This window comes from Lynx rufus, unplaced genomic scaffold (assembly GCF_022079265.1).
Source record: "Lynx rufus isolate CCGP_SWC_20201006 ecotype Redwood Valley unplaced genomic scaffold, mLynRuf1.p SCAF_23, whole genome shotgun sequence".
In the NCBI taxonomy this organism is placed as follows: Eukaryota; Metazoa; Chordata; class Mammalia; order Carnivora; family Felidae; genus Lynx; species Lynx rufus.
The window spans coordinates 3,248,833-3,276,767 of record NW_025814838.1 but is presented as its reverse complement, the minus strand read 5'-3'; the positions used below and the strand labels follow the sequence as shown (position 1 = coordinate 3,276,767).

Below are 27,935 nucleotides of genomic sequence, written 5' to 3'. Positions count from 1 at the left end.
GTGATCTCCAAAACATTAAGGACTGTGCCTTCCAGACAGAGATAGTGGTTAGGAGCTGAGGCCCCCGAACCTGACGGCCCCTGTTCAGATCTCATGACCTCCACGGCTCTGTACCCTCAGACAAGTCACTTATTCCTTCTGTGCTTTGGTTGCCTCATCTAAAAATGGGGGAAAGAATGAATAGTACCTACTTCATAGGGCTGCGTTGAGTATTGAATGAATTGATCAAAGTGCTGTGTTCACAGGGAAACTTGGCACGTGGGAAATATTGTATGTTTGTTAAGTGAATCACGAGCCTATAGGGTGTAGGGGGGCAGAACCTTTAGGCAAAAACTTCCTAGGCCGTCTGGGATTTTCAGGCCCTCTCTGTGTCAGTTATCAATCATCCTCTAGACAAGCTTCAGATCAGCAGGGTTTCTTCCAAAGGGATACACAGGTGTGGTTGGGCACTGTCCCCTCCCTTGTCCTGGCTTTCATATCTCTGTTAATATGACTTTCACTGTCTTTTTTGTGTTTTGTTTTTTTTTTTTAAGGTGCTGCTTCACCTTCGGCGTGTGGGGCGTTTGTAGACATCAAAAGCCCTGAGTCTTTTCTGCTGTTTCTGGTTCTTCGCTTGGGCAGCTGACGTTAGAAATTGACAGGGGCGTTGGGTGGCTCAGTCGGTTAAGTGTCCACCTTTATCTCAGGTCGTGATCTCGCAGCTTGTGAGTTCAAGCCCCGCGTCGGGGTCTGTGCTGACATCTCGGAGCCTGGAGCCTGCTTCAGATTCTGTGTCTCCCTCTCTCTCTGCCCCTCCCCTGCTCACGCTCTCTCTTTCCTTCAAAAGCAAATAAACATTAAAACATTTTAAAAAGAAAGAAAGAAAGAAATTGGCAAGCAGGGGGGCCAGCTCTTCCTGGCTTATTTCATTCACCCAGTTGAGCCCTTTCTGCAGTCCTGGGAGAAGGTGAAGGCACTGATAATGCCAGAATGAGCTTCGGGCTCAGAGGCCAATAGACTGGCTTCTGACTCTAGCGCTCCCCTCTTGCTTCTGTGGGACCTGACGGGCAAGCTATTTGACCTCTTTGGCCTCAGTTCCCTCAGGTGGAAAGCTGAAGTAACCGCCCATGTAGCAGGGCTCTGGGGCAGATTCAAGAAGGTAATGTTCCTAACGTACTCAGCTAAGTGCCAGGCACAACGTGAGCACTTGACAAGAGGGGTTGTGTTTACACAAATCTTTGGCTCGATCTAAGGAAACCGTTTCCAGTCTCAGTTCTGCTCAGCCATGACCTGGAGCTGAGCGTCCTGCCGTGGAGGAGTGCAAACGGACGCGGGGCTGCAGCCGGTCGGAGGGAGGATACACTGTGCGTGGCATCCCTATTTGGGTCGGCAGTTGGGTCAGGGGTTGCCTGCCGGCTCAGAGGGTCAGGAATCCCATGACTGAGAGTGTGGCCGTGAGATGATTTCTTCCTGCTTTAGGTTTGACCCGAGCACTTGGTAACTGTTCTTTTTCATTCTTTTCTTCGTCTGCGTCCCTGTCCTTCATCCCTTGCGATATTCAGGGAGGCTCTTCTGACAGCGCTCCTGGGCCGTGACTTCTGAAACGCAGCACCTGCGGGTCCCTGTGAAGCCAGCTGGGGTGTGTGTTTTGGGGGTGGGGGGCGATCGGGTTACGCCCTCTGAAACAAGATCAAAGATAGCAACCGGGCTGCCATAGCTGCTGTGTGACCTTGTACGCACGTCTGGCCCTCTCTGTTTCTCTTCATTCAAAATCGGGGCGAAAGTGACACCTTTGCTGTCTCTGCTATAGGAGGCTGTGGCCCCGTGTGAACTTGTCAGAGGCAGCGTCACCAGGACTTCGTGGAGGACACCAGAGTCATGGGTCCACCACTCCACTCCCGCCCCTTCTTCCTTGTTCTTCACTGTGACTCTTGAAGGGAAGCGAGTTGGGGCTTGGAACAGGTACCAGGTTCCCCCTGGGGAGGGTTTCCAGACCCGTGCTGAGCCCATTAGAGGCCCCACATCATGTCCAAAATGACTTTATTCCACAAACATTAACTGAGCAGCTGTTATACGCCAGGCACCCAACGTAGGCACCAGGAACTTGGCAGTGAACAAGACAAATGACAGCTCTCAGGATGACAGGCAACTGAAAAAGAACAGCTCTTCTGCACTTTGCTTGCCTTTTGTCCCCCCTCTCCCCCCCCCCCACCGCCCCCGGCATTTTTGGAAAACCACAGGCTGGTTCTTTTATGGACTTCTCCGTTAGATTTGTCTGACACTCCCCTGTGATTTGTGCCCTTGGGGCAGCATCGCCAGAGAAGGAAGGCTGTGTTCTCAGGGGATAGTCTCAGAGAGCTCATGACCCTGCTTTGTCCCGTTCCTGGAGATGTTACCTTTGACCACTTGGTTGAAGGTGGTGCCTCCCAGGGTTCTGCACATCTCCGATTTTACGCACACATGTGTATGAAGCATAGGATGCGGTAAAGTTAACAAGCGTTTTGATTCGTTAGTCAATAGACAATACGAATTTTGTGGGCAGATGCTTAGAGGCTGCCCCTGCTGAAATACAGCCGCTCTCTCTGCCCCGCGTATAGATCTAAATCGGGACAGACTCCCGCACCCCTTTGAACTCCAGGGGTTACAGTTGGTTACTGTACCTTTATTGGGGTGCTTCAGTTGTGCCCGTGTGGGCCGGTGGACACAGTTTAGCTGGCCCCTGTGTCTTTTTTTTGACGAGAGCCCATCATTCTTGGAGCGCGTCCTTACTCTCTGACACAAGGATTCCAGGCCTGTCATGCACTTTCCCTGCTCGGATCCTGAACTCATTAGAAGGAGCTCTGTGGAGGGGCGCCTGGGTGGCTCAGTCGGTTAAGCGTCCGACTTCGGCTCAGGTCATGATCTCACGGTCCGCGAGTTCGAGCCCTGCGTCGGGCTCTGTGCTGATGACTCAGAGCCTGGAGGCTGCTTCCGATTCTGTGTCTCCCTCTCTCTCTGCCCCTTCCCTGCTCATGCTCTGTCTCTCTCTGTCTCAAAAATAAATAAAAACGTTAAGAAAAAAAAATTTTTAAAAAGAAGGAGCTCTGTGGAGGCAATGAGCAAGACCGAAACAGGGTCTGCGGACCCGCCGACAGTCACGCGTCAGTGTTAATGTCCTGATTTTGGCGGTTGCATTGTGGCTGCAGGAGAATGAATGACCTCGTTCTCCGAAATATACACTGGAGCCTTAAGGAGTGATTTATTGTGAACAAACGAATACATAAAATGAATAAAACAGAGACAGACTGAGGGGGAAGGTGAATGAAAAGGACAGCGAGAGGGAAGGTGTGCACTCGGGAATGGGTTTCGTGTGTTTCACGAGCAGCAAGGAGCGAGGATGTGGCCGGTGGCGGGAGCACCGCGCACAGGTGCTGGGGCCAGGTGGAGAGGGGGGCGGGGCCCCGCTGGGGAGGCCCTGCAAGGGGAACAGAGTCCCTGGGGAGCTTCCGGCAGGGACACAAAGCCCCCCTCCCCGCCCCCCATGCTGCACAGACACCGTGCAGAGGGCTTCAGGTCCGCGTGTCACTTCCTTTCTGCAGTACAGCTGCGAGGTTAGGCTCCGTCTCATCTGCACGTTGCAGGTAAGGAGGCCCACGCTGCGATGATGACCGCGGGACTGCCTTGAACCGCACATAGCTCCCAAGCCCCAGGAGGAAGCCTGGCCGCCGCTTGGCTGAATGCGACGCCGAGGTCGAGACCCACACGGGGACAGGGAGAGCGGATGCTGTGAGCATCGCCGCCGGGAAACCTGCCTCCTCCATACCTCGCGTTTTAGAGGGCGCCACGTGCCGCGAGTGTCGTCGGGGGAAGCGCACGCCCCTTGACCTGGCGAGATCCCGCTCCGGAGCATTTCCCTTCACGAAAGCGACTCCTTGGGCCGTGGCTGTGTTCAGGTCACTGTTTGAGGACCCTGCGTGTGTTAGCCCATTCAGTGCCCACAGCACCCTGGTCAGGTGGGGGCCGTTCCTAGCGCCACTTCACAGGGCGGGAAACTGAGGCACGGAGGGGTTAAGCGGTTTGCTCAAGGTTCATAACGAGTAAGGGACAGAGCAGGTGTTAAAACTTCAGGAATACGCTGCACAGCCATTGCGGGGAGAGGAGGGAGGGGGGCAGGATGTAAACACAAGCTCCAAAACAGAAGACGTACCGGCCTGATCTGTCAAACTAGGTGCGCGTGGAAAGGACTAGAGATGGATGCCAGATGTCTCCAGGGGCGTTTTTCCAGGTGACGGAATTACAGCCGTTCTTTTTTGTTTTAAGTTTTTTTAGTTTAAAAAAAAAATTTTTTTTTAACGTTTTATTTATTTTTGAGACAGAGAGACAGAGCATGGACGGGGGAGGGGCAGAGAGAGAGGGAGACACAGAATCTGAAGCAGCTCCAGGCTCTGAGCTGTCCGCACAGAGCCCGACGCGGGGCTCGAACTCACGGACCGCGAGATCGTGACCTGAGCCGAAGTCGGACGCTTAACCGACTGCGCCACCCAGGCGCCCCATTAACTTTTTTTAGTTTTGAGAGAGAGAGAGCGTGCACCTGTGAGCAGGGGAGGGGCAGAGAGAGGAGACGGAGAATCCCAAGCGGGTTCCGCGCTGTCGGCACAGAGCCCGACCTGGGGCTCAGTCCCACAGACCTGGAGACCTGGACCCCAGAGGAAGTGAAGAGCCAGCCAGGGGCTTCACTGACGGAGCCACCCAGGCGCCCCCTACAGGCATTCTTGTTGTACGTTTGCATGTCTCTCTTTTCCGAATTGTCTACGGTGATCCCGTGTGGCTTTCGTAATAGGAAAAAAGATCAATAGCATACCTTAAAAAAACAAAACAGGGGCGCCTGGGTGGCTCAGTTGGTTAAGCATCTGACTTCGGCTCCGGTCGTGATCTCACAGTTCGTGGGTTCGAGCCCCGCGTCGGGCTCTGTGCTGACAGCTCAGAGCCTGGAGCCTGCTTCGGATTCTGTGTCTCCCTCTCTCTCTGCCCCTCCCCCACTTGCACTCTGTCTCTCTCTGTCTCAAAAATAAACAAACATTAAAAAAAATTAAAAAAAAAACAACAAAAAAAAACAAAACAAAGAACAACAAAGCAGTAAGAGTAATCAATAAAGGCTAAAATCCAGTGACACACAGTGAGATCCCACTAGTTCGATGCTTTGAATCTATAGTGGTATGGAATGATATTTAATGATATATTAAGCTTAAAATTTAAGTTTCAGTAGGAAGAGGGTGCTGCTAGTTGGGGAAACAAAATTCGTACTTATCTCCCTGTCTGTATAGATACAAATCTGGAAGAGTTGATACGAATGTGTACGTGGCCTTGTGATTTGGAGGGATTTGAACTGTGCTTTCTTTTTGGGTGTCTGTGCTTGCTGACTTCTATTCCCCAGTCATGTATTATATGGGATGCATCTAACACAACGGGGGCAGTGTACCGATCCCATTTATCTGAAACACAAAACACAGAGGTCATCTATGGGGTTAGAAGTCCAGGTGGTGGGCAATAGAGCACAAAACCCCAGGAGCACGTAGCAGGAGGGGCTTACTTAGCTCAGGTCCGGGAGAGCCGGCTTACCTGGGCGCGGCCAGCCTCGCTGGAGGTTGTCACCTGCGCCCCTGTGGTCAGCCTGGGGTCGGTTACACAGTTCTGCCGATCTGCTGATCTCGCTCGCGTGACTGGGGGTGGCTGCCCGTTCCCCAATGCAGAATGCTACGTGTCCGCATCCTCCAGCGGGCTGGCACGTGCGTTCTTAAGACAGTGGTCGTGCAAAAGCAGGCTTCTTCAGTGCATCCCTTTTGCTCATATTCTCCTGGCCAGAGCTAGTCACGTGGTTGAGCCCAAACTCGAAGGCCAGGGGAGAATGCCCTGCCCGGGGCAGTGGGGTGGGGGAGGGGGGAGGGGAAGGAGGCGGTGGGCACTGCAAGGTTACATAGATCCAGGAGGACTGGGAAGAATTGGGGCCATCGGTGCAAGTCTAACACATTCAACAGCATCCTTTTTGGTGGCCACCTAATACTGCATTGCATGGGTCTACCGTTTACTGAACCAGCCCCGTAAGGCTAAACAGATTAACGTCCCCAAAGTACATTTCAAGGAATTGTAAATCTCTTGGGGGTTTAACTGGGGGTTTAGCATACACACACATACAGATGAAGGTTGAGTAGGGAAAGAAATTTGGCAAGTGTTGGGTTAAATGAAGAAAAATAAGTTTCTCTGCTGCAGGACTTATCAGAGCCTTTACACACAAATGTGCAGTATGGTCTCCCGTGAGTCCAAGGGGCTGCTTCAGCTTAGCAGGTCATGGGATTTTTTTCAAGAAGTGTCTCTTGGGGACAAGCACTGTGGGCTTTGTGCATCTGAAACACAACCGTTGCATGGTGATAATAGGTAGAGAGATAGATAGATAGATATGGGGTGAGCTCTAGTGAACACGGAGGGCTCCTTCTTGGCACTAACCTGGCCCGCTTTCACTCAGCAGGTGTCTTAGGATCTCCCAATGGGGCGGCTTTGCTCTGGGCTCACGTTCCCTGTGAGCTATCTGATCTTGGTGTGGGCGGCAGGCTCTGGTAAGTCACCACCTCTCATTCATCCATCCACTCATTCATTCAGCAAATGTTCTTTGGCTGTTTAGATGCCAGGGTCCCAGGATAATCAGCGAAAGGAACACAGATTCCGGGCCTTGAGGAGCTTACGTTGTAGTGGGAGGGGACGGCCAATGACAGAGGGTCCCAATTATAAGTCAGTTGTAAAGAGCGTTAGGAAGTGATAGAAAAACACAGCACAGAACAGAGTCGGGGGCACGTATTTGCGGGGGGTGGGGAATCGGTGGTTAGTTTTGGACACGAGGTGAGTTTGAGATCTTTGTTAGGTATCTAAGACTCTGCCTGACACGTTAAGTCCTTTATCCGGCGAGCGTGTGTAAACGTATCCGCTGTGGAGGCTGGTGCTGGGCATCAGAGCGAGAAGGCACCTGCCTGTCTGTTGTCGGGCTCTCGAACGGTTTGGCAAACCCAGTACGCGCCCTGCCGGGTTCACACCCCAGCTCTGCCACTGGCCAGTGGGAAGAAATACCCCAGCCTTTCATGCTGCCCTTGACATTGGCTGAACCCAACCGGCAGCCAGAGGACAGGGGCACCTGAGTGCCAAGACCATGGCGGTCAGCCGCCTGAGCCAGAGAGGGGTGCAGAACGGATGGGGTCCGGGAGCGGGCAAATGGACGGCAGCCCTCGTCCTGCTCACACGGCTCTGGAGCAGATGCCCGTGGTGATGGAAAAGACTAGAAATGCCTTAGATCAGAAACGTCCTTTCATCTGGCCAAGGGCAAGCAGTGGAGGTGCCATGAGGCAAGGTAGGCCTGCCGCGGGGGGCAGTCTTCGACATCGGGAATCGCCCCCATGCCAGCCGGGACGCCGCAGAGCCCCATCCTGCCCCCAGCTCCCCGGACGCCTGGGACTGTGGTTCCCTTGCGTGGCGTTGGCCCCTCGGTCCCGCTTGTCCCGCTTTCTTGCTTGTCCCGCTGCCGCACGTGCCCCTTGCTGTCTGGCTCCGGCCGCACACGGCGCTCCTGTGTCTCCCCAGGGAGCGTCAAGGTCCTGCGTGCGCCCACCTGCTTCTCCGACTACTTCAGCACCTCCGTCTGCCAGTGGAACATGGATGCGCCCACGAACTGCAGCGCTGAGCTCCGCCTGTCCTACCAGCTGAACTTCATGGGGTCCGAGTAAGCCACGAGTGGAGCCGGGATCCGGGGGAGGCTGCGCCCAGAGCGTTCACCCCAGGCGTTCGTTTGGTCCCGGTGGTGCCCTGGAGCGCGGGGTGCTGAATGGGGTTCCCCGCAGCTGACTGAGCGTGGTGTTCGAAGCGAGGCGCCCTGGGGTGCCTGGGTGGCTCGGTCGGTCAGCTCAGGTCATGATCTCGCGGTCCGTGGGTTCGAGCCCCGCGTCGGGCTCTGTGCTGACGGCTCGGAGCCTGGAGCCCGTTTCGGATTCTGCGTCTCCCTCTCTCGCACTCTGTCTCTCTGTCTCTCTCTCTGTCAAACATGGGTAAACGTTATAAAAAAAAAAGAGAGGCGCCCTGGGACTCAGTGGGCATGTCACGGTGCTCTAAGTGCACTGTCACTGAGGCGCGTGGCATGTGGGTGTGGTGGAATGTTGGACTAGACTTTGGAGTCCCGGGGTTTGTTCGTCTGCTTCAAAGTTAGACCAAAGCTGTTGTCTCGGTGGCTCGTAATATTGCTATTTACCCTGTTAGTAATTAAAACAGAGATACTAGATCACAACAGCACGTGGTCCACATTCGCTAAGCCGTCGGAGCAATGATCGCGCGCTGTGTAGCGTCTGGAAAATTCCACCTTACGCTTGTAAGAAACGGTGGAGAATGGCACACGGCCTCTTGGTATTATGAAAAGAGTTTGACCTCGTGACTCCCCCCCCGGACCCCGCTTTGAGAACCGCTGGCTAGACCGCTTGTTTGGGCACATTAGCGGTACAGTCCACGGTGTTCTTTGGGGGACCGTGGAGCCTGGGGTGCGTTGTTCCGGGTGGGCCACCGGGACAGCCGTGGCACATGGGGTGCTCTTCCAGGCGGCGCTGAGGGTGCGGCTGGGTACACGAGGCACGCAGTCACGGGGGCGTTTTGGGGTGTGCCCACCCCAGAGTGCAGGGTACGTTGCCAGAGGCCTTCCCCTACCTACCGAGGCAGACGGGCTCTGCTTCTAAATGTGGTACGCTGGCCTAGACCAGGGCTCTGCAGACTACGGCCCGAGGTCCGCATCTGGCCCACCAGCTGCTTTTGTAAATAAAGTTTTCTCGGCACACAGCCACGCCCGTTCGCTCCTGCATTCCCCGTGGCTGCTTTTGTGCTAGGAGAGCAGACTTGAATGGCTGAGACACACACAGCGTGGCCCTCCAAGCGCGTGTTCCTTGAGGCACGTTCCAGGGATGCCCGTGGGTCACAGCCAGCCTAACGCGACACCCGTGTCTGCAGAAACCGCACGTGTGTCCCTGAGAACGGAGGAGGCGCGGCGTGTGCGTGTAGCATGCTGATGGACGACTTGGTCGACGCGGACGTGTATCAGCTGCACCTGTGGGCGGGGACGCAGCTGCTGTGGAGTGGCTCCTTCAAGCCCAGCAGTCACGGTGAGGGGCGCGGGGTGGGCTTCCCGGACCCCCAACCCCGGCTGGGCTCTGGGGCGGGGGGGGGGGGGGGACGGCGGCAGGCTCCAGGCGGGGGAGGGAGGCGCAAGCAGTCTTCTGCGCGTCCCCAGACGTGACGGGATTTTTGCCCCTTTCTGGGCTCCGGCTTCCCGTCTTTGAAATGGGGCTGGGCTCCCTAGGACGTCAGGTCCCCTTCAGTCTACGCGTCTCGGCCGCCTGAATGTAAGTGCCCAGCCTGGGGTGCTGAGATGAGGCGTGCTTAGTAGAAGGCATCGCTGTAGGCCACAGACTGAGCTGGGAACCTTCCTTCCCCGCCGTGTGGACTGGTCAGCTGCTGCTTCTTCGGACAGTCTGACCTCAGAAGTCTGACGTCATCCTGGTAGCCAGAGTCCCCACAGCAATTCACCACGATTCTGCCGCGGTACAGTGACGGGAGGTTCGGACATCATTCATTGCTGTGTGACCTTGGGCAAGTCACATCACCTCTCTGGGCCTCCTTTTCCAGAAGAGAGCTATCCCCGTTTTTCGATCGGGTATAATACGGAGGAGGCGCGTAACCTGCCCCGGGTCACACGGCCACAAAGCTGCAGAGGGATATTCTTGCAAGAGTATCGCCGAGCTCAGAGCTCAGCAGTTACCGCCCACGGTCGGGGGGTTGCTGAGATAGACCCAAGAACGAACCCATGAATTAAAATCGTTTCTGCACGGGTGGGCCGACTTTATATACCTGTAGTCTCCTGGATAGGATCGCTTAAAAGGAGACTGAGTTTTAAAACACGCGGGTCAAGATCAACAAAAACTCTGAGTCATAACACAGCGCATAGCTGTGGCCCCAAGTGTGCAGGAACCGAAGTGAAAAAGCCACATTTTGGGTTCCTCTGCCTTATGCTTCCTGCACTCACTGTAGAAAGTCGCTTAGTCCCCACTCGTGTGAAGCGGAGTTTTAGCGACATTGTAATCAGTATGATGACGGTCATTCTCTGCTGAGACGATATCCACACGCTATTCCGTAAATGTGCCACGGAGGTGTGCTCGACCGAGAGCGTCTAAATGACCCGTGCCCTGTGGACCCTTCTCCTCCCCGCACCTGGACAAGCGCCTCACCAGCCACTGCTTCTCCACAGTGAAACCCAGGGCTCCCGGAAACCTCACGGTTCACCCCAACGTCTCCCACACGTGGCTGCTGAGGTGGAGCAACCCTTACCCCCCTGAGAACCACCTGCACGCCGAGCTCACCTACATGGTCAACATCTCGAGTGAAGACGACCCCACGGATGTGAGTGTGTGCGCCTCGGGGTTTCTCTGCCACCTCTTGGGACTCAGGCGGGTGGAGACCGGGGCCCCTGGAGCCCGACTTCCACCCCGGCTCTGTGCACCCCGCCCCCGCCGTGTGCCTGGTTCCCAGTGTGCCGTCATTTCATGCCGTCGCTGGGTCCTCATAGCACTTACTTCTAGAGGCGGCCGATGGAGGCTGATGCCTGGTTTGCGATCACAGCACTGATTGTGAGTTTCCTTCTTAAATGACGCGTTGACGGTTTTTAAAAGGGAGAGCCGATTGGCAGCAAACCATCGGGTCAATACTGGCAGGGGCCTGCGCACGGGATGGCTTGGCCTCCGAGTTTAGTTTCAGGCGGGGCTGGAGATCATTTCCTGCCACCCATGTCTTCCCCTCAGGCTTCCCCACGGGAGGCACATCTGAGCACCCTGGGCCCCGGCCTCCCACAGAGCGGGCTCCCGATAGATACCTGTTTCCGTTCCCCGGCTGCGGGGCCCTAGCCCTGTCGCTTAACCTCCTGGGGCCCCGGTTTCCCCCTCTGTGACATGGGGGGGATAAGCGTCCCCGCTCCATCAGCTCTTGAGGGCGCCAAGCGTGTGACACAGGCTCCCCTGGCCTGGCTCTGAATGTGTCGTAAGCTCTGTTCTCCTTTTCGCCGGGGCGCCGCAGGCCTTGGAAAGCCCCGGCGGCCTTGGCCTCCCACACCTTGGTCTAGAACTCGCTACGTCAGCGTCGCCGAGGGCCTCTTCGGAGCCACGCCCCGTGTCCTGTGTCCTGGGACCCAGGCTGGCCTGGCTTCCGCTGCCGGGGAGCAGACCCCACTCGTCTCGCGCTCTCACATCAGCTTCTGTTCTGCTTTCTGTCCTTCCCACCTAAGCCAGGGAGGGGGCGGGTATCGGCTCACGTCTCTCGGTTTCTCAGGTGTGGTTTCCCCCCTGGCACTGGGCCACGGCGCAGGTGGGAGCAGGGATGGAGGGGCCGGGGTGTGGCAGCGGAGGCTCAGAACGCACTGGCAAGGCTGCTCTGATGCCGAAAGAGATAGGCGGATCCCGTTTCGCAGGTGAATCCCCTCCCCGCGTGCTGCGCCTGTGCAGGGCTTCAGAGGGGTGAAGTCCGGAGGGTAGAGAAGTGTTCTTCATTTGCTTATCGTGGCTGCATCCAGGTTCCCGAATCTGTCCCTCCCTCGGCCCGGCTTTATTCTGGGTTAGGTTCATTTTTAGGTGGTGGCCAGCATGCCCCCCCCCCAGCGCCTCCGGGGCTCCGTGCCAACGCCACAGTGGGAGAGTCCCACTTTTAATTAGTTCCGGTAGAAGTTCTGGGTCCGACGCTCGGTTGCCTGGCTCGGATCACTTGCACGTCTCTGACCCCGGCCCAGGCTGCGGGCGGGAAGGAGGGTGCTCGTACTGTGCTCTGATGGGCCAGAGGTGAGTCACACGCCCACCTCTGGAGCGTAGGTGTGGTCAGTTCCACCCAAGCCACGAGGGCTGGGAAGGAGGGAGGGGTGGCTCCCCGGAGCAAACTCCAGGGAAGGGGAAGCGGGGACAGGGCTGGCTGTAACAGCCAGCCTTGGGACCTGGCCCTGGACTCCCAACCAGCAGGTAGAATCAATCAGTGTACCCGAGCTGTGGCTCAGTTGTCATGGACGTGCTGGGCGCTGCCCGGAGCCTCAGAATTCCTGGCTCAGCTTCCCTTGTCGGTGGGGCAGACGCCACGGGGACACCCCTCGCCCATCTCTCCCTTTCCCAGGGCTGGACCCAGCCTGTAGAAGTTCCCTCACTCCTCATTGGCCGGAGTTGATCTCTAACCAATCACAGGCTAGAGAACGGGGTGGGCACAACTGGTCCTGGCCAATGAGGATGAACCCTGGAGCTGGAGTCAGAGGCTTACCTGCCCTGAGCTTTGAGGACGTGTCTCCAACGGCAAAGATGGGCGTCCAGCCCTGTTTGCAGACGCCAGCTATAGCTCAGATTGGGTGGGACCGATTTTTTTGTTTTTCTGTTTTTCGAGGTATAATTGACATACGATATTGTAATAGTTTCAGGTGCACCCCAGCGTAGTGATTTGACATTTTGTACACATTGCAAAATGATCACCCACGGTAAGTCTGGTTACCATCTGTCACCATACAGAGTGAAAAGAATATGAGCAACTGTGTTCCCCATGGATGACATAGATGGGATCAGTTCTAGAAGACACCTTAGAAGTGGAATTTGGGGAGTGGAGCTACCTATTGTCCTGGATGATCTCTGGACAGGGGTCCATAATGGAGGTGGAGTTTTGGCCCGGGCATTGGAGGACGTAGAAGAGTTTTCTAGACGGGGAAGGAAGGGAAGAGTAGGAGGCCAGGCAGAGGGAACCACGTGAGCAAAGGCTTGGGGGATATGAAGATTCATGGCGTGTCTGGGGATTACAGAGATGTGGCAGTGAGTGCAGTGAGTCAGCAGAAAAGGAGGCCACCAGTCCGTTCAGGATCGTGAACGGTTACCATTGCTTGTGTGCCTGAAATGTGCTAGGCACAACACAGCCCTGCATGTGGGAGGGTGTTGGTCTCTCCATTTTAGTGATGAGGAAACTGAGGCCTGAGAGATGGAATGGCTTGCCCAGGGCCCCCCGGCTGGAAAAGGCAGAGCCGGGCTGGGAAGCCAGGATCTGAACTCCAGAGCCAGTGCTGTTTCCCCTCCCTTGGATCCTTCTCTCAGGGGTGGCCTCCCAAACACTTGGCCCTTTTTGCCCAAACAACAACAACAACAACAACAACTATAAGCCACAAGTGTTTCCTGGGAATTCCCAATTTCTGTTCTGTTTCTTGGTAAAACATTTCCCACCCCACCCCCCCACTCCTTTCTGGGGTATACGATTCCTTTGGCAACCTAGGTCCAGCTGTTGCTTCCTGCTTACTCATATTTAGAGAGCAAATAGGGCTGTGAGTGAGTGTCCTTCCTCGCTTCCTCCCATAACTCTCTCCTTGACCTCTGCTGCAACCCGTGAGTGGAAGCAGGGCTGCAAAGGGACGGACCTGGCAGGGAGAGGAGCCGCGGGCAGAGGATTCAGGCTGCTCCCCTGTCGTCAGATCAATCCTGAACACAGATTTCGTTCCGTATCTTAAAGGTTTTTAAACACGAGTAATATTTACGTGTAGTAAAAAAAGCCAGATGCCTTGAAAGCACTTAGAATGGTAATATGTTTCTCTTGTGACCCCAACCCCCAGAGATTGACTGCTCCCGTCTCCTGCCGGGAGGGGAAGGAAGGCCAGGTTAGAGCCAGGAGAGGTCGTGAAGGCTGTTTTGTCCTTCCAGAGAGTGTGTACCTGTACAAGCAAGCATGAAACATGTGTGTTCATTCACCGCCGTGTCAGTTTTCTCTTGTTATGTAATAACATCACCACCAACGTAGCTGCTTTATTTTTTTTTAATGTTATTATTTATTTTTGAGAGAGAGAGAGACAGAGCATGAGCAGGGGAGGAGCAGACAGAGAGAGGGAGACACAGAATTCGAAGCAGGCTCCAGGCTCCAAGCTGGAGGCACAGAGCCCGATGCGGGGTTTGAACTCACGAACCAAGAGATCATGAGCTGAGCCAAAGTCAGGCACTTAACCAGCTGAGGCATCCAGGTGCCCCAGTGTAGCGACTTTAAACAGCACACATTTTATTGACCCACATTTCTGGGGGCCAGGAGTCTGGGTGTGGCTTACAGCTTCAGCTCTCCCAAGGGCACAGTCAAGGACTCAGCTGGGGCTGCGGTCTCATCTGAGGCTTGACTGGGGAAGATCACTCCCCAGCTGCTATGTTGTTGGCAGCATTGTTTCTTACGGGCTGCTGGACTGAGGGCCTCGGGTTCTCGCTGGCCCTTCGTGGGAGGCTGCCCTCAGTTCCTTCCCTGTTGTCTTCTCAAAGCCAGCAAAGGAGAGAGTCTCCTAGCAAGTTGGAATTATATAGCCTTACAGAGTATAATCCCATTGTGGGTCGCAAGCCCTGGCCACACTCAAGAAGAGGGGATTACACAGGGGCGTGATACAGGGTGGGGGATCGCAGGGCCATCCCAGAGTCTGTCTTTTTTTTTTTTTTAAGTTTATTTACTTATTTATTTTGAGAGAGTGCACAGAGAGAGGGAGAGAGAGAAAATCCCAATCTCCACACCCTCAGCGCAGAGCCCCTTGTGGGGCTCAAACTCATGAACCGTGAGAGCATGACCAGAGCCAAAATCAAAAGTTGGATGCTTAACTGACTGAGCCACCCAGGCACCCCCCCCCTTTTTTTTAAACATAAAAAGCAGTAGTCAACACATACTACTTTTCATTTACCTTTTCCACTTGATAACAGGTCTTAGAAGTCCCTTCCCAGCAGTTGGAGCAGGGCTGAGATTCTAGGCCAGAGTTTGGGCTTGACTGTGAAGGCTCCAGAGAGCCCACAAAGGAGAGAGAAAGAGAGAGAGAGAGAGAGAGAGAGACACCGGGGACCTTATCTGTGCTGTAGAAAGGTCACTCTCATGCTTCCTGCGTGCCAGGAATAAATAAATCATAATAAAATAAATAAATCGTTGTTAATAACGATTGTTAATAAAAGATAAATCGTTATTTATTATTTATTACCATTTTGCGGAAGAAGGATGTCAAGGCCCAGAGAGGTTATGCGAGTCACCTAGGGTCACACAGCTAAAAAGTGGCAGTAGGGACTCCTACCCTCGTTTTACAGAGGAGGAAATTACAACTCAAAGCTTAATCGGCTGGCCCCAGTCACGCTGTATGGTGATCGTCAGGGCGCCGGGGCCGGGGGTCGGGGGAGGGCATTCCCTGACCCCTCCCGCCTGACTCAGGTCACGGTTGTGGAGGTGGCAGCCACAGGCCTGAATTGGAGGAACAACCAAACACCGAGGCTGGTGGCCCTTCGACACTGCGGGGGGTCAGCCAAGGACAGCAGCCAGGGTGGGAGCCGGTACCTCCTTTGCCCCGAGCTGGCGCGTTAACGTGTCCCTTTCCTCTACCAGTCCAGAATCTATAATGTGACCTACGTGGGGCCCACCCTCCGCGTGGCAGCCAGCACCCTGAAGTCTGGGGCTTCCTACAGCGCACGCGTGAGGGCCTGGGCTCAGAGCTACAACAGCACCTGGAGCGAGTGGAGCCCCAGCACCAAGTGGCTTAACCGTGAGTATCTCCTGGGAGCCATGGGCAGTTAGAGCCGGGGCCGCTCCCATTTGTTCTATTGACCAGACCCCCCCCCCCCCCCACCGCCCGCCCACCCTATGGGTCCCTTAGAGTCCCTCTAACCGCAGGTAACGGAATTCCCGACCGACCTGGTGTACTGCTCAGGGTGGCCAGGGTGAGGCTGCGGTCACAGATAAGCCCACGAGACGTGCAGCTCAACACCGCCGAAACGTATGGCTCGCTCACGTAACGGTCCGGCGTAAACATCGCTGGTTTGTGGATGGTTCTCTTCCTGTGGTTTCCATCATTCTCTAGGACGAAGATTCTTTTTTTTTTTTTTTTTTTTTGAACAAGTGAATTTATTTTTTGTTCTTTTCAAATTTTTATTTAAATTCTAGTTGGTTAACATACAGCGCGGTATCGGTCGGAGGAGTAGAATTCAGGGACTCATCACTTACGTACAACACCCAGTGCTCATCCCAACAGTTGCCCTCCTTAATACCCATCCCTCATCTAGCCCATCCCCCCCCCACCTCCGTCAACCCTCAGTTTGTTCTCTGTCATTAAGAGTCTCGTATGGTGTGTGTCCCTCTTGTTTTTCTCCCTTGCCCTATGTTCATCTGTTTCACTTCTTAAGTTCCACATATGAGTGAAATCACATGGTATCTGCCTTTCTCTGACTTATTTCACTAGCATAATATATTCTAGCTCCATCCACATTATTGTAAATGGCAAGATTTCATTCTTTTTGATGGCTGAGAAATATTCCTGTGTTTGTGTGTGTGTGTGTGTGTGTGTGTGTGTGTGTGCGCACTGCCTCTTTATCCATTCATCCATCGGTGGACATTTGAGCTCTCTCCGTGCTTTGGCTATTGTTGATAATGCTGCTATAAACGTTGGGGTGCATTTACCCTTTCAAATCTGCAATTTTGTCTCCTTTTGGTAAATACTTAGCAGTGCAATTGCTGGGTCTTACGGCAGTTCTCTTTTTAACTTTTTGAGGAATGTCCACACTGTGTTCCAGAGCGGCCGCACCCGCTTGCATTGCAACCAACAGTGCAAAAGAGATCCTCTTTCTCCGCATCCTCGCCAACATCCGTTGTTGCCTGAGTCGTTAACGTTACCCATTCTGACAGGTGTGAGGTGGTATCTCATTATGGTTTTGATTTGTGTTTCCCCGATGATGAGTGATGGTGAGCAGCTTTTCATGTGTCTGTCAGTCATCTGGACGTCTTCTTTGGAGAAACGCCTGTTCATGTCTTCTCATTTCTTCGCTGGATTATTTGGTTTCGGGATGTTGAATTTGATAAGTTCTTTATAGATTTTGGAGGAGAACCCTTTATCAGATATGTCGTGAGCAAATATCTTCTCCCATTCCGTAGACTGCCTTTTAGTTTGGTTGATTGTTTCCTTCACTGTGCAGAAGCTCTTTATCTGGATGAGGTCCCAGTAGCTGATTTTTGTTTTTGTTTCCCTGGCCTCTGGCAACAAGTCTAGTAAGTTGCCACGGCCGAGGTCAAAGAGGTTGCTGCCTGTGTTATGATTTCCTGTCTCAATTGAGGTCTCACATTTAGGTCATCCATTTTGAATTTATTTTTGTTTATGGCGTAAGAAAGCGCTTCTTAAAAACCTGAGCCCAGAAGTGACACACACACACACACACACACACACACACACACACACACACACCACTTCCTCTCCAGTTTTATTGGTGGAACTAGTCACATGGCCACACAGAGCTGCAAGGGATTCTGGGAGATGTAGTCCCTCATACAGGAGCTGCATTACCCCCACCGGCCCCCACAAGCGGTCTTTGCAACACTGTTACTCATGGCTTTTTGCAACGGAAACATTGATTTATCTCACATAAAATGAAGTCTGACAAGTGGACCTTCCCTGGTTTATACCTCAGCTTAGTGATGTGGCCCCAGAGGCTTGTTTTCTTTCCCTCAGCCCTCCTTAGCATGGTAGCGTTTTATCCTTAGACTTGTTACCCTGTGCCCCAAGCTGCTGCTGCACACGCCCTCATGCCCCAAAGCCTAAAAGAAATGAAAGGCTGCCACAAACAAGTGCTCCTCGGACATCTCTTTCATCAGGAAGCAAAAATCTTTCCAGAAGCTTCCCTAGTGGACTTCCCTTGCATCTCATTGGCCAGGACTGTCGCGGGGCCTCTCCCAGCTGCAAGAGAGGCTGGGAACTCATGCCTGGAAAGGAGAATAAGATAATTACGATTGACCCAAACCTCAGGGTGGGCACACTGATCCCTGGCAAGGAGGAGGGGAGCTAGCTGTTGGGTAAAGGGGCCGCCTCAGGCACCGGTCTGTACCATGGAGAAGGAGCAGGGCTGTTGTGGACACCCAGTGGGAGAACGGTCTTCAAAGTGCCGGGCAAAGTGGCCGCGGGTGGGTACCCCACCTGCCCCGCCCCGCCCCCGCCCCCGACCTCAGCCCTCTTGTGTTGTTCGTCTTGCCCTGCAGACGTCTCCTGACCCATCTGCCTTCCACTCCATAGGTAGGATCTTCTCCCACTGAGTGTCCCACGTGGTATAGTGCTGGGCAAAGTTTCATCCCGTTCACTCGATTATACCACTGCCCTGGGGAAGGGAAGGAAAGGGGAGAGAAATGGCATGTATGGAGCATGTACGATGGGCTGGACACTCATTTGTTATTTCCACAAATATGTATTGAGCCCATACGGCACGCCTGGCCCTGTGTTAGACTCTGGGGCATCAGCCATGAACGAAACAGACAGAAATCCCTGATCTTGTGGGACGGACCTTCTGGAGGCGAGACAGAGAACAAACAAGTAAACAGGAAAATAAGTCAGATAGCCCTTGACCCATATGACATTAAGTCCGGGGAGAAAATCAGGGTGCAGGCACGGAGAGATGGGAGGGGCAGCAGGGGAGAGGGTGTGCGGGAACTTTTTGGAGCAGGTGACGGTGAAGTGAATGAGAAGGGGCCAGCTGTGCACAGACAACAACGGCAAAGGCTTATGGGACATGCGGGCGCTGCTCTGACCGTGTCGTGTGATCCCCACAACTGCCCTGCGACCTCAGTGCTGTGTTAACCCCAGTGTACAGATGAGGAAGCTGAGGCACACAGAGAGGCTGAGGGCCTTGTCCTGGGTCACCAGCAAGGATATGACAGAGTCAGGCTTTGAACTCAGGTAGTCGGGCTCCGCAGGCCCCCCGCTCTTCACCTCTGGGCTTCAGGAGAGGGGCAGCAGCGAGTTCAAGATCCTGGGGTGCCACAGAGCTTGGGAGGAGCAGGGGAGAGTGAGGAGGCCGTGTGGCCAGGGCTCAGTAGCAGTGGGTGAGGCGGGAGCGCTGGGTGGAGGCCGGCCCACGCAGGGTCTGAGTGGACCCTTTCCCGAGGCCTCAGCGGCCTGGGAACCAGCGGGCGGCACCCAGCACGGCGCAGGCTCACGGCTTCCCTCCCACTTGCAGACTACGAGCCCTGGGAGCAGCACCTCCCACTTGGCGTCAGCATCTCCTGCCTTGTCATCCTGGCCGTCTGCCTGTCCTGCTACCTCAGCGTCATCAAGTGAGTCCGGGGCTTCGCCACGGGATGGCCCGCGAGCCGGCCCCGCTGGGGTGTGCGGAGGGTGGGAACCCCCCTCGGGTCCGTCCGCTCTCACGATACGTATTTATTGAGCAGCTACTATGCGCGAGGCCCAGGGGCAACAGCTGAGAGCAGGGCCGACGACGACCCTGTCTGTGCTCTTTGTGGGGAGACCGAAGCCATCGGTCAACCAATAACCACAGCTCGTTTCCGTAGTGATCCGTGCGCTGAAGGGAATCTGCCGGGGCGAAGGGAAGAAATGTGTGGGCTGCTGGGTCGGGAGGCCAGGCGGGCCCCTCTGAGGAGGCGATATTCGAGCTGAGGGATATTCTGGAGGGAGAATGAGCTGGGGAGGGACTTTCCTCCAGCCGAAGGAAGATGGGTCACCCTGGGTCCCCAGGGTGAGGTCCAGACACTCAGAGCACGTGGCAGGAGACAGAGGAATTCTAGACAGTTGTCCCGGAGACCTGCGTTTGGATCCTGGCCTTGGAGCTCGGGAGCTTTGTGGCCAATAAGAGGCCGAACCTCTCAGCCTTGGGTCTCTGTTGCAGGTGGAAGGAGCTTATTTCATGAGTGCTGAGAGTCCTGAGAGAGTCCCAGGCCACAGTAGGCGGGGGGGATAGAAGGAGCCTTGTTTCCAGTGAGCTCAGGCACTTGGGTTCGTGGTGTCTTGCAGCGGCCATCTTCCCATCTCTGAAATGGGACCAGCGAGCCTTGGCTCACTGCGTGAGGCTTAGCGACGACTGGGCACTGAGCGAGCAGGGTCCTGCATTTTGCCGGCCACACAGTAGGCATGCAGCAAATACAGGTTCCCTTCGTGTCTTATTCCGGATGGCTCTGCGTGCCCCTGGGCTGGTCTTTTCCCCTTTTTGTGAGCCTCAGTTTCCCTATCGGCGGTCCCTCCCTGCCAGGGAGGCCCTTTCCCCCGGTGTCACCGTGGCTCCTGCCCCCCCGTCCGTGGCCACTCAGAAGTCCCCTCCTCCAAGAGGCCTTCCGCGAGCACACCCTCCATTCCTCTCTATTCCCTTTCTTCTGTGTTTTTATTCATGACACTGAAGTTGCCATGGCTGAGGTCGCTGTCTTCTAGAAGGTCAGTTCCGCCAGGGCGGAGATTTTTGTCTGTCTTGTTCGCTGTTGCGTTCCCGACGCCTGGACCAGTGAATGGTGCATAGCAAATGCTCGATAAATATGTGTTGCCAGACTGAGTGAAGCGGGAAGAAGCCAGTCAGAGGTGATCTGAGAACCTTCCCTCCCAGCACTGACGCCGTGTGGCTCCGGACAGACCAGGCGGAGAGAAGGACTCCGGTTCTCTCTGGGTTCCCTCAACTGCTCTGGCCATTCCAGGCCTCACCCCGGCATCTTGGTCTCGGCTGCCCCGGGGAGGGCAGAATTGCTGATGGGGAGACCCAGAATTCTCTCTCTGCTGCCTGGGTGTCTCCTAACTCCCCGGGGCTTATTCCCGCGGAGGGCAGAGGTGGCCACATCAGGAGCTCCATCCTGGCTAACAGAACCTGGCTGTTCTGCCCACAGTCCAGCTGTCACTTCACTTCTGGGCCTTGGTGTCTTCATCTGTAGAATGAGGTTAGGGCAAGGCATCCACGAACCCTCTCAACGTGGTCCCTGACCCCTTCGCGGAAAGAACATCAACCTGTTCATGCACCCAATAACTCTATGTTTATTTTTTTTTCATTTTGAGAGAGCACAAACGGGAGAGGCAGAGAGAGAGAGAGGGAGACGGAGAATCCCAAGCAGGCCCTGGGCAGTCAGCTCAGAGTCTGACGCGGGGCTCGAACCCACAAACTGTGAGATCGTGACCTGGGCCGACTTCAAGATTCGGCCGCTTAACCGACTGAGCCACGCAGGCGCCCCTCAATAACTCTCCCTTCTCTTTTTCAGGATTAAGAAAGAATGGTGGGACCAGATTCCCAACCCCGCCCACAGCCACCTAGTGGCGATAGTCATCCAGGACCCACAGGTAGGAGAGTGGGTCGGTTAGCGCTTTGTAGACCGCACGCATCAGGAAGCAGGATTCAAAATGCCTGGGAGGCTGTTGGCTTTTGGAACTGCACATGACAAGCCAGGAAGGTTTCTGGATTTCAGCAGCAGCTTCATGTGGTCACTAGGAGCCCAGAGGCCTTTGCTCCCTGCCCCCTAGCTTCCACGGCTACTCTTCCCGACGGGCCGGGTTCCTCTGGGTTGGTTGCTTGGCGTCTTATCTCCCCCGGGAGGAGGTGACCCTTGAGGTCACCTCCGTGTCATCTCCTGGAAAGGTCTCTGTACCAGGGCAAGAAGCCAAAGGGTGAGGGGGTTGGGGACAGGCTTCCTGTGTCTTCCTCTTACGAGCAGAAAACTGCCCCCAAAGCACGAGCAAATCTCTCCTCGATTCTCATCGGTCTGAATTGTACCACATGCCCTTTCCTAAAGCATTCACCAGTAAGGGAGTGGGGATGCTCTGAGACCAGCCAGATGGATACCCCTGAACTAAGGGTGGATGAGCTTCTCCAATGCCATGGCCACGTGGGGTTTCCTGGGTGATCTCAGGGCTCTGTAGGAGGGAGGGAAGGGAGGACACAAGCCCTGTCTAGAACAGAACATCCAAGTGTCCTCCGTTCTCCAGGGACCCGCCGGCAGGCTCTGGAGTCCAGTGGTCTGGCTTGGAACCCTGGCTTCGCCATTTACCTGCGGTGTGGACTCGGGCATGTTGCTTAACCTCTCTGAGCCAGTTTCTTCACGTGGGTTATTGTAGTGCTTACCTGATACTGGAATTCATGGAGGCGACACGTATAAAGTGTATATTGCAGGGTCCTGCACGTAATAAGTGCTGTTCATGTATCAGTGAGCTTTGCTGTGTGACAAATCAGCCCCAAATTTAGAGAGCTGAAACACTCTAAATTAGCACTTGCTTCTGCAGGTGGGTAGTTTGGGCTCCATGCAGTGGTGGGGGTGGAAGGCTCTGGGATGGGCCCCTTCCCAGTGGCCTCAGTCACAGGTCTGGAAGTTGGCTGACTGTCCGCTGGAGCAGTGGCGACGTCCTCGAGCTGGCCGACCCGATGTCACTCCGCGGCATCCTGTTGGTCAAAGCAAGTCACACGCCCAGGCCAGATTCAGAGGGTGGGAGGAGCTTCAGAGCAGTGTGGCCATTTTTACCATCCGCCCCGGCGACTCCGGCGACTTGATATCTGGGCAGTCTCGTCGATCCCGCGGGACGCTGAGGCTCAGAGAACTGAAGTGACCTCGATTGGACCCCCGGCCTTGTGATGTCACGTCGAACACTCCTTTTGCAGCAAACACTCCCTGAGCTGTGCCGTATGCCAGGCTGGGCCGCAAGGCCTCTCCACTCCATTTCATTGGCTGTCTCTGTATTTTAGGTGTCGCTGTGGGGGAAGCGGTCCCGAGGCCAGGAACCAGCCAAGTGCCCGTATGTATATGAACTCAGGTCACAGCCTGTGTGGATTTGGAGGATGTTGGAAGTGGGGCGGTAGGACCACACCCCCACCCCCGCACCTGCCTGTTTTTCCTCCTGAGCATTCAGGACTTGCCCTGGGACACTGGGCTTGGAGGGTGGCAGGAGGAGAGGAGGTCTGGGTAGGTGGGCATGTTGGCTAAGCCCCCTGAATTTCCCCAGGGGTCAGGCCCAGGCCGAACCCCCTCGGAAGTGCGCAGTCTGGCCTGAGCCAGGCTGGTAGAGGTTACAAGCTGGACGGCTGTGCCGGTTGTTACAATGTCAACAGCATCGCATGCTAGGTTGGCGAATCGCCAACTCTGGAACCCCTGAGTGTCTGACCATCACCCCTGCCTCCCCTAGCTCGTCCCTGGATGACCCACAGTCCAGTAACTAAAGAGTTGGTACCTGGCACAGCACGGGGGTCCCAGGACACTGCCCCAGCCTAGGACCCCACAGCCCCGGTCATTACTTGTGCTGTGGTATTGATAAATATTTTAAATTGATCAGTATTTTTTTCAGTTTATTTTATTTTTATTTTTATTTTTGAGAGAGAGAGCGTGTGCGCACACACAAGTGGGGGAGGGGCAGAGAGAGAATCCCACGCAGGCCTCATGCCTACGCGGGGCTCGATGTGGGGCTCGAACGCACAAACCGTGAGATCATGACCCAAGCTGATATCAAGAGTCGGACGCTTAACCGACTGAGCCACCCAGGTGCCCCTGATAAGTATTTTTTTTTTTCAATATATGAAGTTTATTGTCAACCTGATAAGTACTTTTAAATGTCATCGTCCCTGACGGAGACTTTTCCTTATTCAGTAGACTGAGTTTGCGTCGGGTGCCGGGTTGTGTGTATGTGTGGCCTCCAGAAATCTCAAAGTGAGACACGGGCCCTGCCTTCAAGGAGTTCCTGGGCTAGTAGGGAAGTCAGACTGACAGATTATTGACTATAAAGTCAGGAGGCCAGGGGCGCCTGGGTGGCTCAGTCGGTTAAGCGTCCGACTTCGGCTCGGGTCATGATCTCACGGTCTGTGGGTTCGAGCCCCGTGACGGGCCCTGTGCTGACGGCTCAGAGCCTGGAGCCTGTTTCGGATTCTGTGTCTCCCTCTCTCTCTGACCCTCCCCTGTTCATGCTCTGTCTCTCTCTGTCTCAAAAATAAATAAATGTTAAAAAAAAAAAAATTAAAGTCAGGAGGCCTGTCTGCATTAGATAGACGTCAGTCCAGGCTGATTTTAAACTGGGCTTTGAAGGACGAATAGGAGTTTTTCCAGCAGAGAAAGCGAATCCCAACCAAACTTTTCTTTGCTGTCGCAGACACTGGAAGACTTGTCTTAGGAAGCTCCTGCCCTGTTTACTGGAGCACGGCATAGAAAGGAAAGAGGATCCCTCCAAGATTGCCAGAAATGGGCCTTCGCAGGGTTCTGGAAAATCAGCATGGTGCCCCGTGGAGGTCAGCAAGACGATCCTCTGGCCCGAGAGCATCAGCGTGGTGAGATGTGTGGAGCTCCTGGAGGCCCCGGTGGAGAGCGAGGAGGAGGAGGAGGAGGAAGATAAAGGGAGCTTCTGCCCATCGCCTGTGAACCGCGAGGACAGCTTCCAGGAGGGCCGGGAGGGCATCGCGGCCCGGCTGACAGAAAGCCTCTTCCTGGACCTTCTCGGGGTTGAGAAAGGGGGCTTTGGCCCACAGGGCTCGCTGGAATCGTGGTTTCCTCCTCCTTCGGGAAGTGCAGGTGCTCAGATGCCCTGGGCTGAGTTTCCGGGTCCGGGGCCCCAGGAGGCATCGCCCCAGGGCAAGGAGCAGCCTTTCGACCCCCGGTCCGATCCTCTGGCCACTCTGCCCCAGAGCCCAGCCAGCCCGACTTTGCCAGAGACGCCCCCGGTCGTCACAGACAACCCCGCCTACCGCAGCTTCGGGACCTTCCAGGGCCAGTCCTCAGGTCCCGGCGAGTGTGGCTCGGGCCCCGAGCTGGCGGGACGCCTGGGGGAGGCGGACCCCGGCCTCCCCGCTGCCCCCCAGCCTTCGGAGCCGCCTTCCGCGCTCCAGCCCGAGCCAGAGACCTGGGAGCAGATTCTGCGTCAGCGAGTCCTGCAGCACAGGGGGGCCCCGGCCCCGGCCCCCGGCAGCGGCTACCGAGAGTTTGTGTGCGCCGTGAGGCAGGGCAGCACCCAGGACAGCGGGGTGGGGGGCTTCGGCCCTTCGGAGGAGGCCGGGTACAAGGCCTTCTCGAGTCTGCTCACTGGCGGTGCCGTCTGCCCAGAGACGTCCGGGGGTGAGGCCGGCAGTGGGGACGGGGGTTACAAGCCCTTCCAGAGCCTCACTCCTGGCTGCCCTGGGGCCCCCGCCCCAGTCCCCGTCCCCCTGTTCACCTTCGGACTGGACGCGGAGCCACCTCATTGCCCGCAGGACTCCCCCCTCCCGGGCAGCTCCCCAGAGCCAGCGGGGAAGGCGCAGGACAGCCACAAGACCCCGCCGGCCCCGGAGCAGGCCGCAGACCCCCTCCGGGACGACCTGGCCAGCGGCATTGTCTACTCAGCCCTCACCTGCCACCTGTGTGGCCACCTGAAGCAGTGTCACGGCCAGGAGGAGGGTGGCGAGGCCCACCCCGTGGCCAGCCCCTGCTGCGGCTGCTGCTGTGGAGACAGGTCCTCGCCGCTGGTGAGCCCTCTGAGGGCCCCGGACCCCCTGCCAGGTGGGGTGCCCCTGGAGGCCAGCCTCTCTCCAGCCTCCCCGGCACCCTTGGCTGTCTCAGAGGAGGGCCCGTCCTCCCTGTGCTTCCAGTCTGCCCCGAGCCATGCTCACAGCTCAAGCCAGACCCCCAAAAAGGTGGCCATGCTCTCCCCAGAGCCCACGTGCACGATGGCTTCCTAGGCGCGTGCCCGCTTGTCACTGCCGTCTTGTCACTGCCGTCTTCGAGTGAGGGCTGGGCCTTAGCCCGGCCTGGGAAGTGCCTCCCCCGGAAGGCGGCTAGGCTGGAGAATTTGCAAAAGACTTGGAGACCCCTGCTATGAAGCTGGGAGGTGGTCTGACCTGGGGGTACAGAGACTGGGCTCCACCCCGCCCCTCCCCCAGCTCCCAGCCTTGGCCTGGGCTCGCCACAACCCAAGGGAGTGGAGGGCACGGGGGAGAGGCCCCTGCGGGGATCGGGAGCTCCTTGGGTGCCTCGGCTTGTGCACGAGCCACTGGCCACTTCGTGGGTCCACGCGCCCTCCCTGCCGCGCTCACCCTGGGTGCGCTTTGTCCGCTCGTCACTCTGTTACTCCTGTCTTGCCGGGTTCTGGGATCGGCTGCCACTGTCTCACCGGATTGGAGGCCGAGCCCACCGGGGAATGACTTGGGAGACCTTGGGAAATGGATGGGACGTCGTGGTCCTGGAAGGGTGGTCGTTTGCCCGGAGGTGCCCATTCGTTCAACAGACCCTCCTTAGGTCGACCCTGGGGGCAGGACCTGGGCCGTGGCGGGGCGCGAAGTCAAGTGCGGTAACAGACACAAAAGGACCCGAAAGACTGGGATCACCAAGCCACGACTGGCTGCTGTCTGGTTCCCACACAACCACTGAGACCGGGGGCTCCTGTTAAGCACAGGAGCCCCAGAATGAACACAGCCAGCTACCTCGGGGCCAGTCTGTGCCCCCGCGGGCGCTTTGCTGGCAGCCGCAGCAGCCGAGGGAGGGAGGGAGGGAGGGAGGGAGGGAGGGAGGGAGGGAGGGATTGGCCGAGCTAGGCGCTCCGCCGGCCCACACCACACCCTCAGCCGGCACGGCGACCTGCCCCTCTGGTTGTGTAATGTTTGTTTGCATCCCGAAGATTATTTTATCGCCTGGTATTTGTCTTCACTGAGAAGCGTGGAATCGGAGGGCAGGGCGTGGTGTTTTGTGTAAATAAAGCCTCTTTATCTCCGTTCCCTGCCCCCTCCGTGTATTAAACAAACATCCGGGGCCAAGGTGGTGGTGAGCTCTTTATCTCTGTTAACTCATTGGATCTTTCCATCCAGAGGAAATGAGGTCCAAGAGGTTAACTTTCTGTCTCTGTTTGTTTGGGTCCCCCCCCCCCCCCCCCCCCCCCCGAGCCAAGGACTCAAGTGCAGTTAGCTGCTGTAGGTGGTGATTCCAGGAAACCTTGCTCGGGAGTGGGGACGTGAGGCGGGGAAGGTCAGGAGGCAGTAAACGGTGTGTTATCCAACGGGGCCAGCCCTGGCAACTGACCTTCCACCCGCTGGGAGCCTCGGGCAACCATGCACAGCGCCTGTCCAAAGCTATCCCTGCAGGGGTGAGGGAGCCCGGTGTTGGGCCACCAGCTTCCGTCTGGTCAAGGGCATTAGTTCTCCAGCACGTCCAGCTGCTCCAGGAAGCAAGCCCCCAGACGGAGAGGTACGAAGGATTACCGGAAGCTGCTGCACTTTGCCAAGGTGGCCCGGCTAGTCAGTGGCAGGCCCGTAGCTGAACCCGGGCAGGTGGCATGAAGACGCAGGCCGGGGACGTAAGCTCTGTGTCTGTGATCACTCTGCTCCCTGAGTAGCTACCCGGACGGCCACCCTTGCAAAAGAAGCGCCTTGGCCGCATGAGGTTCCCTTCTGTTCTGGCATTCTGTACCATGCGCTAGGAGTGATGGGGAGCTCACTACCTCACATGCAGCCTGATGTTTGTTAGAAATCCTTCCTCTGTGCTGAGCCCAAATCTACCCCTTTAGAGGCCCAAGTCATCCCCCCCCCCACCACCACCCCATGATTTACAGATGGGGGAACTTTGTGCTAGAGAGGAAAAGGGACTTGCCCAAGGTCACACAGTGAAGGACGGAGCCTGAACTAGCCCTCTGGACTTTTTGCCTTCAAGAGCTCTGTATAAAAATTACATACATAATTTTTAATAAAAATCTCTCTTTAAGGCCAAGCAATGTGCTGAGTGCTCTACGTCCACTACATCACGTCTCTCGCGGGCAGGTTCAGTTATTACCCCCATTTTATAGATGAGGAAGCAGGCCCGGAGAGGCTGAGGTTTCGCTTAGGACCACACAGCGAGGACATCCCGGAGCAGGACTTGAACCCAGGTCCGGCTGCAGAGCTCCCAGCCGCCACGGCATGCCAGCCACTCAAATACCAGCTCCAGTCCATCTTGCCTGAGCGTCGTCTCAGAAAACCAACTGTTAAAAGCAAGCAGCAAACAGAAAAGATGTGCGAGTGGTGGAGGGGTGGTCGGGATGGAAGTCTGACACAGACCTGACGCTGGTCTCTTCGTTGCCCCGCCAGGATCTTAAGAGAAAAGGGACCCAGGTGGTCAGCTGAGGCTCCGCTCGTAACAGAGAGTCGTCTGGGCTTTGGGAAGCGGGAGTAGAGAATCAGACACCTCGCATTTCTTACGTG

General features: G+C 56.0%; 1 protein-coding gene across 8 annotated transcripts in view; it reads left to right on the top strand.

The window, feature by feature from the left end:
- The window catches only part of IL4R (interleukin 4 receptor), a 41,753-nt gene extending 15,510 nt beyond the window's left edge, over window positions 1-26,243 (top strand). The window contains exons 2-13 of one of the 8 annotated variants that reach the window (XM_047087610.1): window positions 3,600-3,911; window positions 6,482-6,569; window positions 7,582-7,720; window positions 8,986-9,137; window positions 10,280-10,431; window positions 15,415-15,571; window positions 15,700-15,802; window positions 16,574-16,707; window positions 19,020-19,116; window positions 21,031-21,109; window positions 22,503-22,552; window positions 23,894-26,243. In XM_047087610.1, coding sequence (XP_046943566.1) covers window positions 6,500-6,569; window positions 7,582-7,720; window positions 8,986-9,137; window positions 10,280-10,431; window positions 15,415-15,571; window positions 15,700-15,802; window positions 16,574-16,707; window positions 19,020-19,116; window positions 21,031-21,109; window positions 22,503-22,552; window positions 23,894-25,448 — 2,688 coding nt within the window. In that variant the 5' untranslated portion in view covers window positions 3,600-3,911; window positions 6,482-6,499 and the 3' untranslated portion in view covers window positions 25,449-26,243. The other 7 variants (XM_047087609.1, XM_047087612.1, XM_047087611.1 and 4 more) reach the window with 7 other exon arrangements.
- Window positions 26,244-27,935: the final 1,692 nt, after the last annotated feature.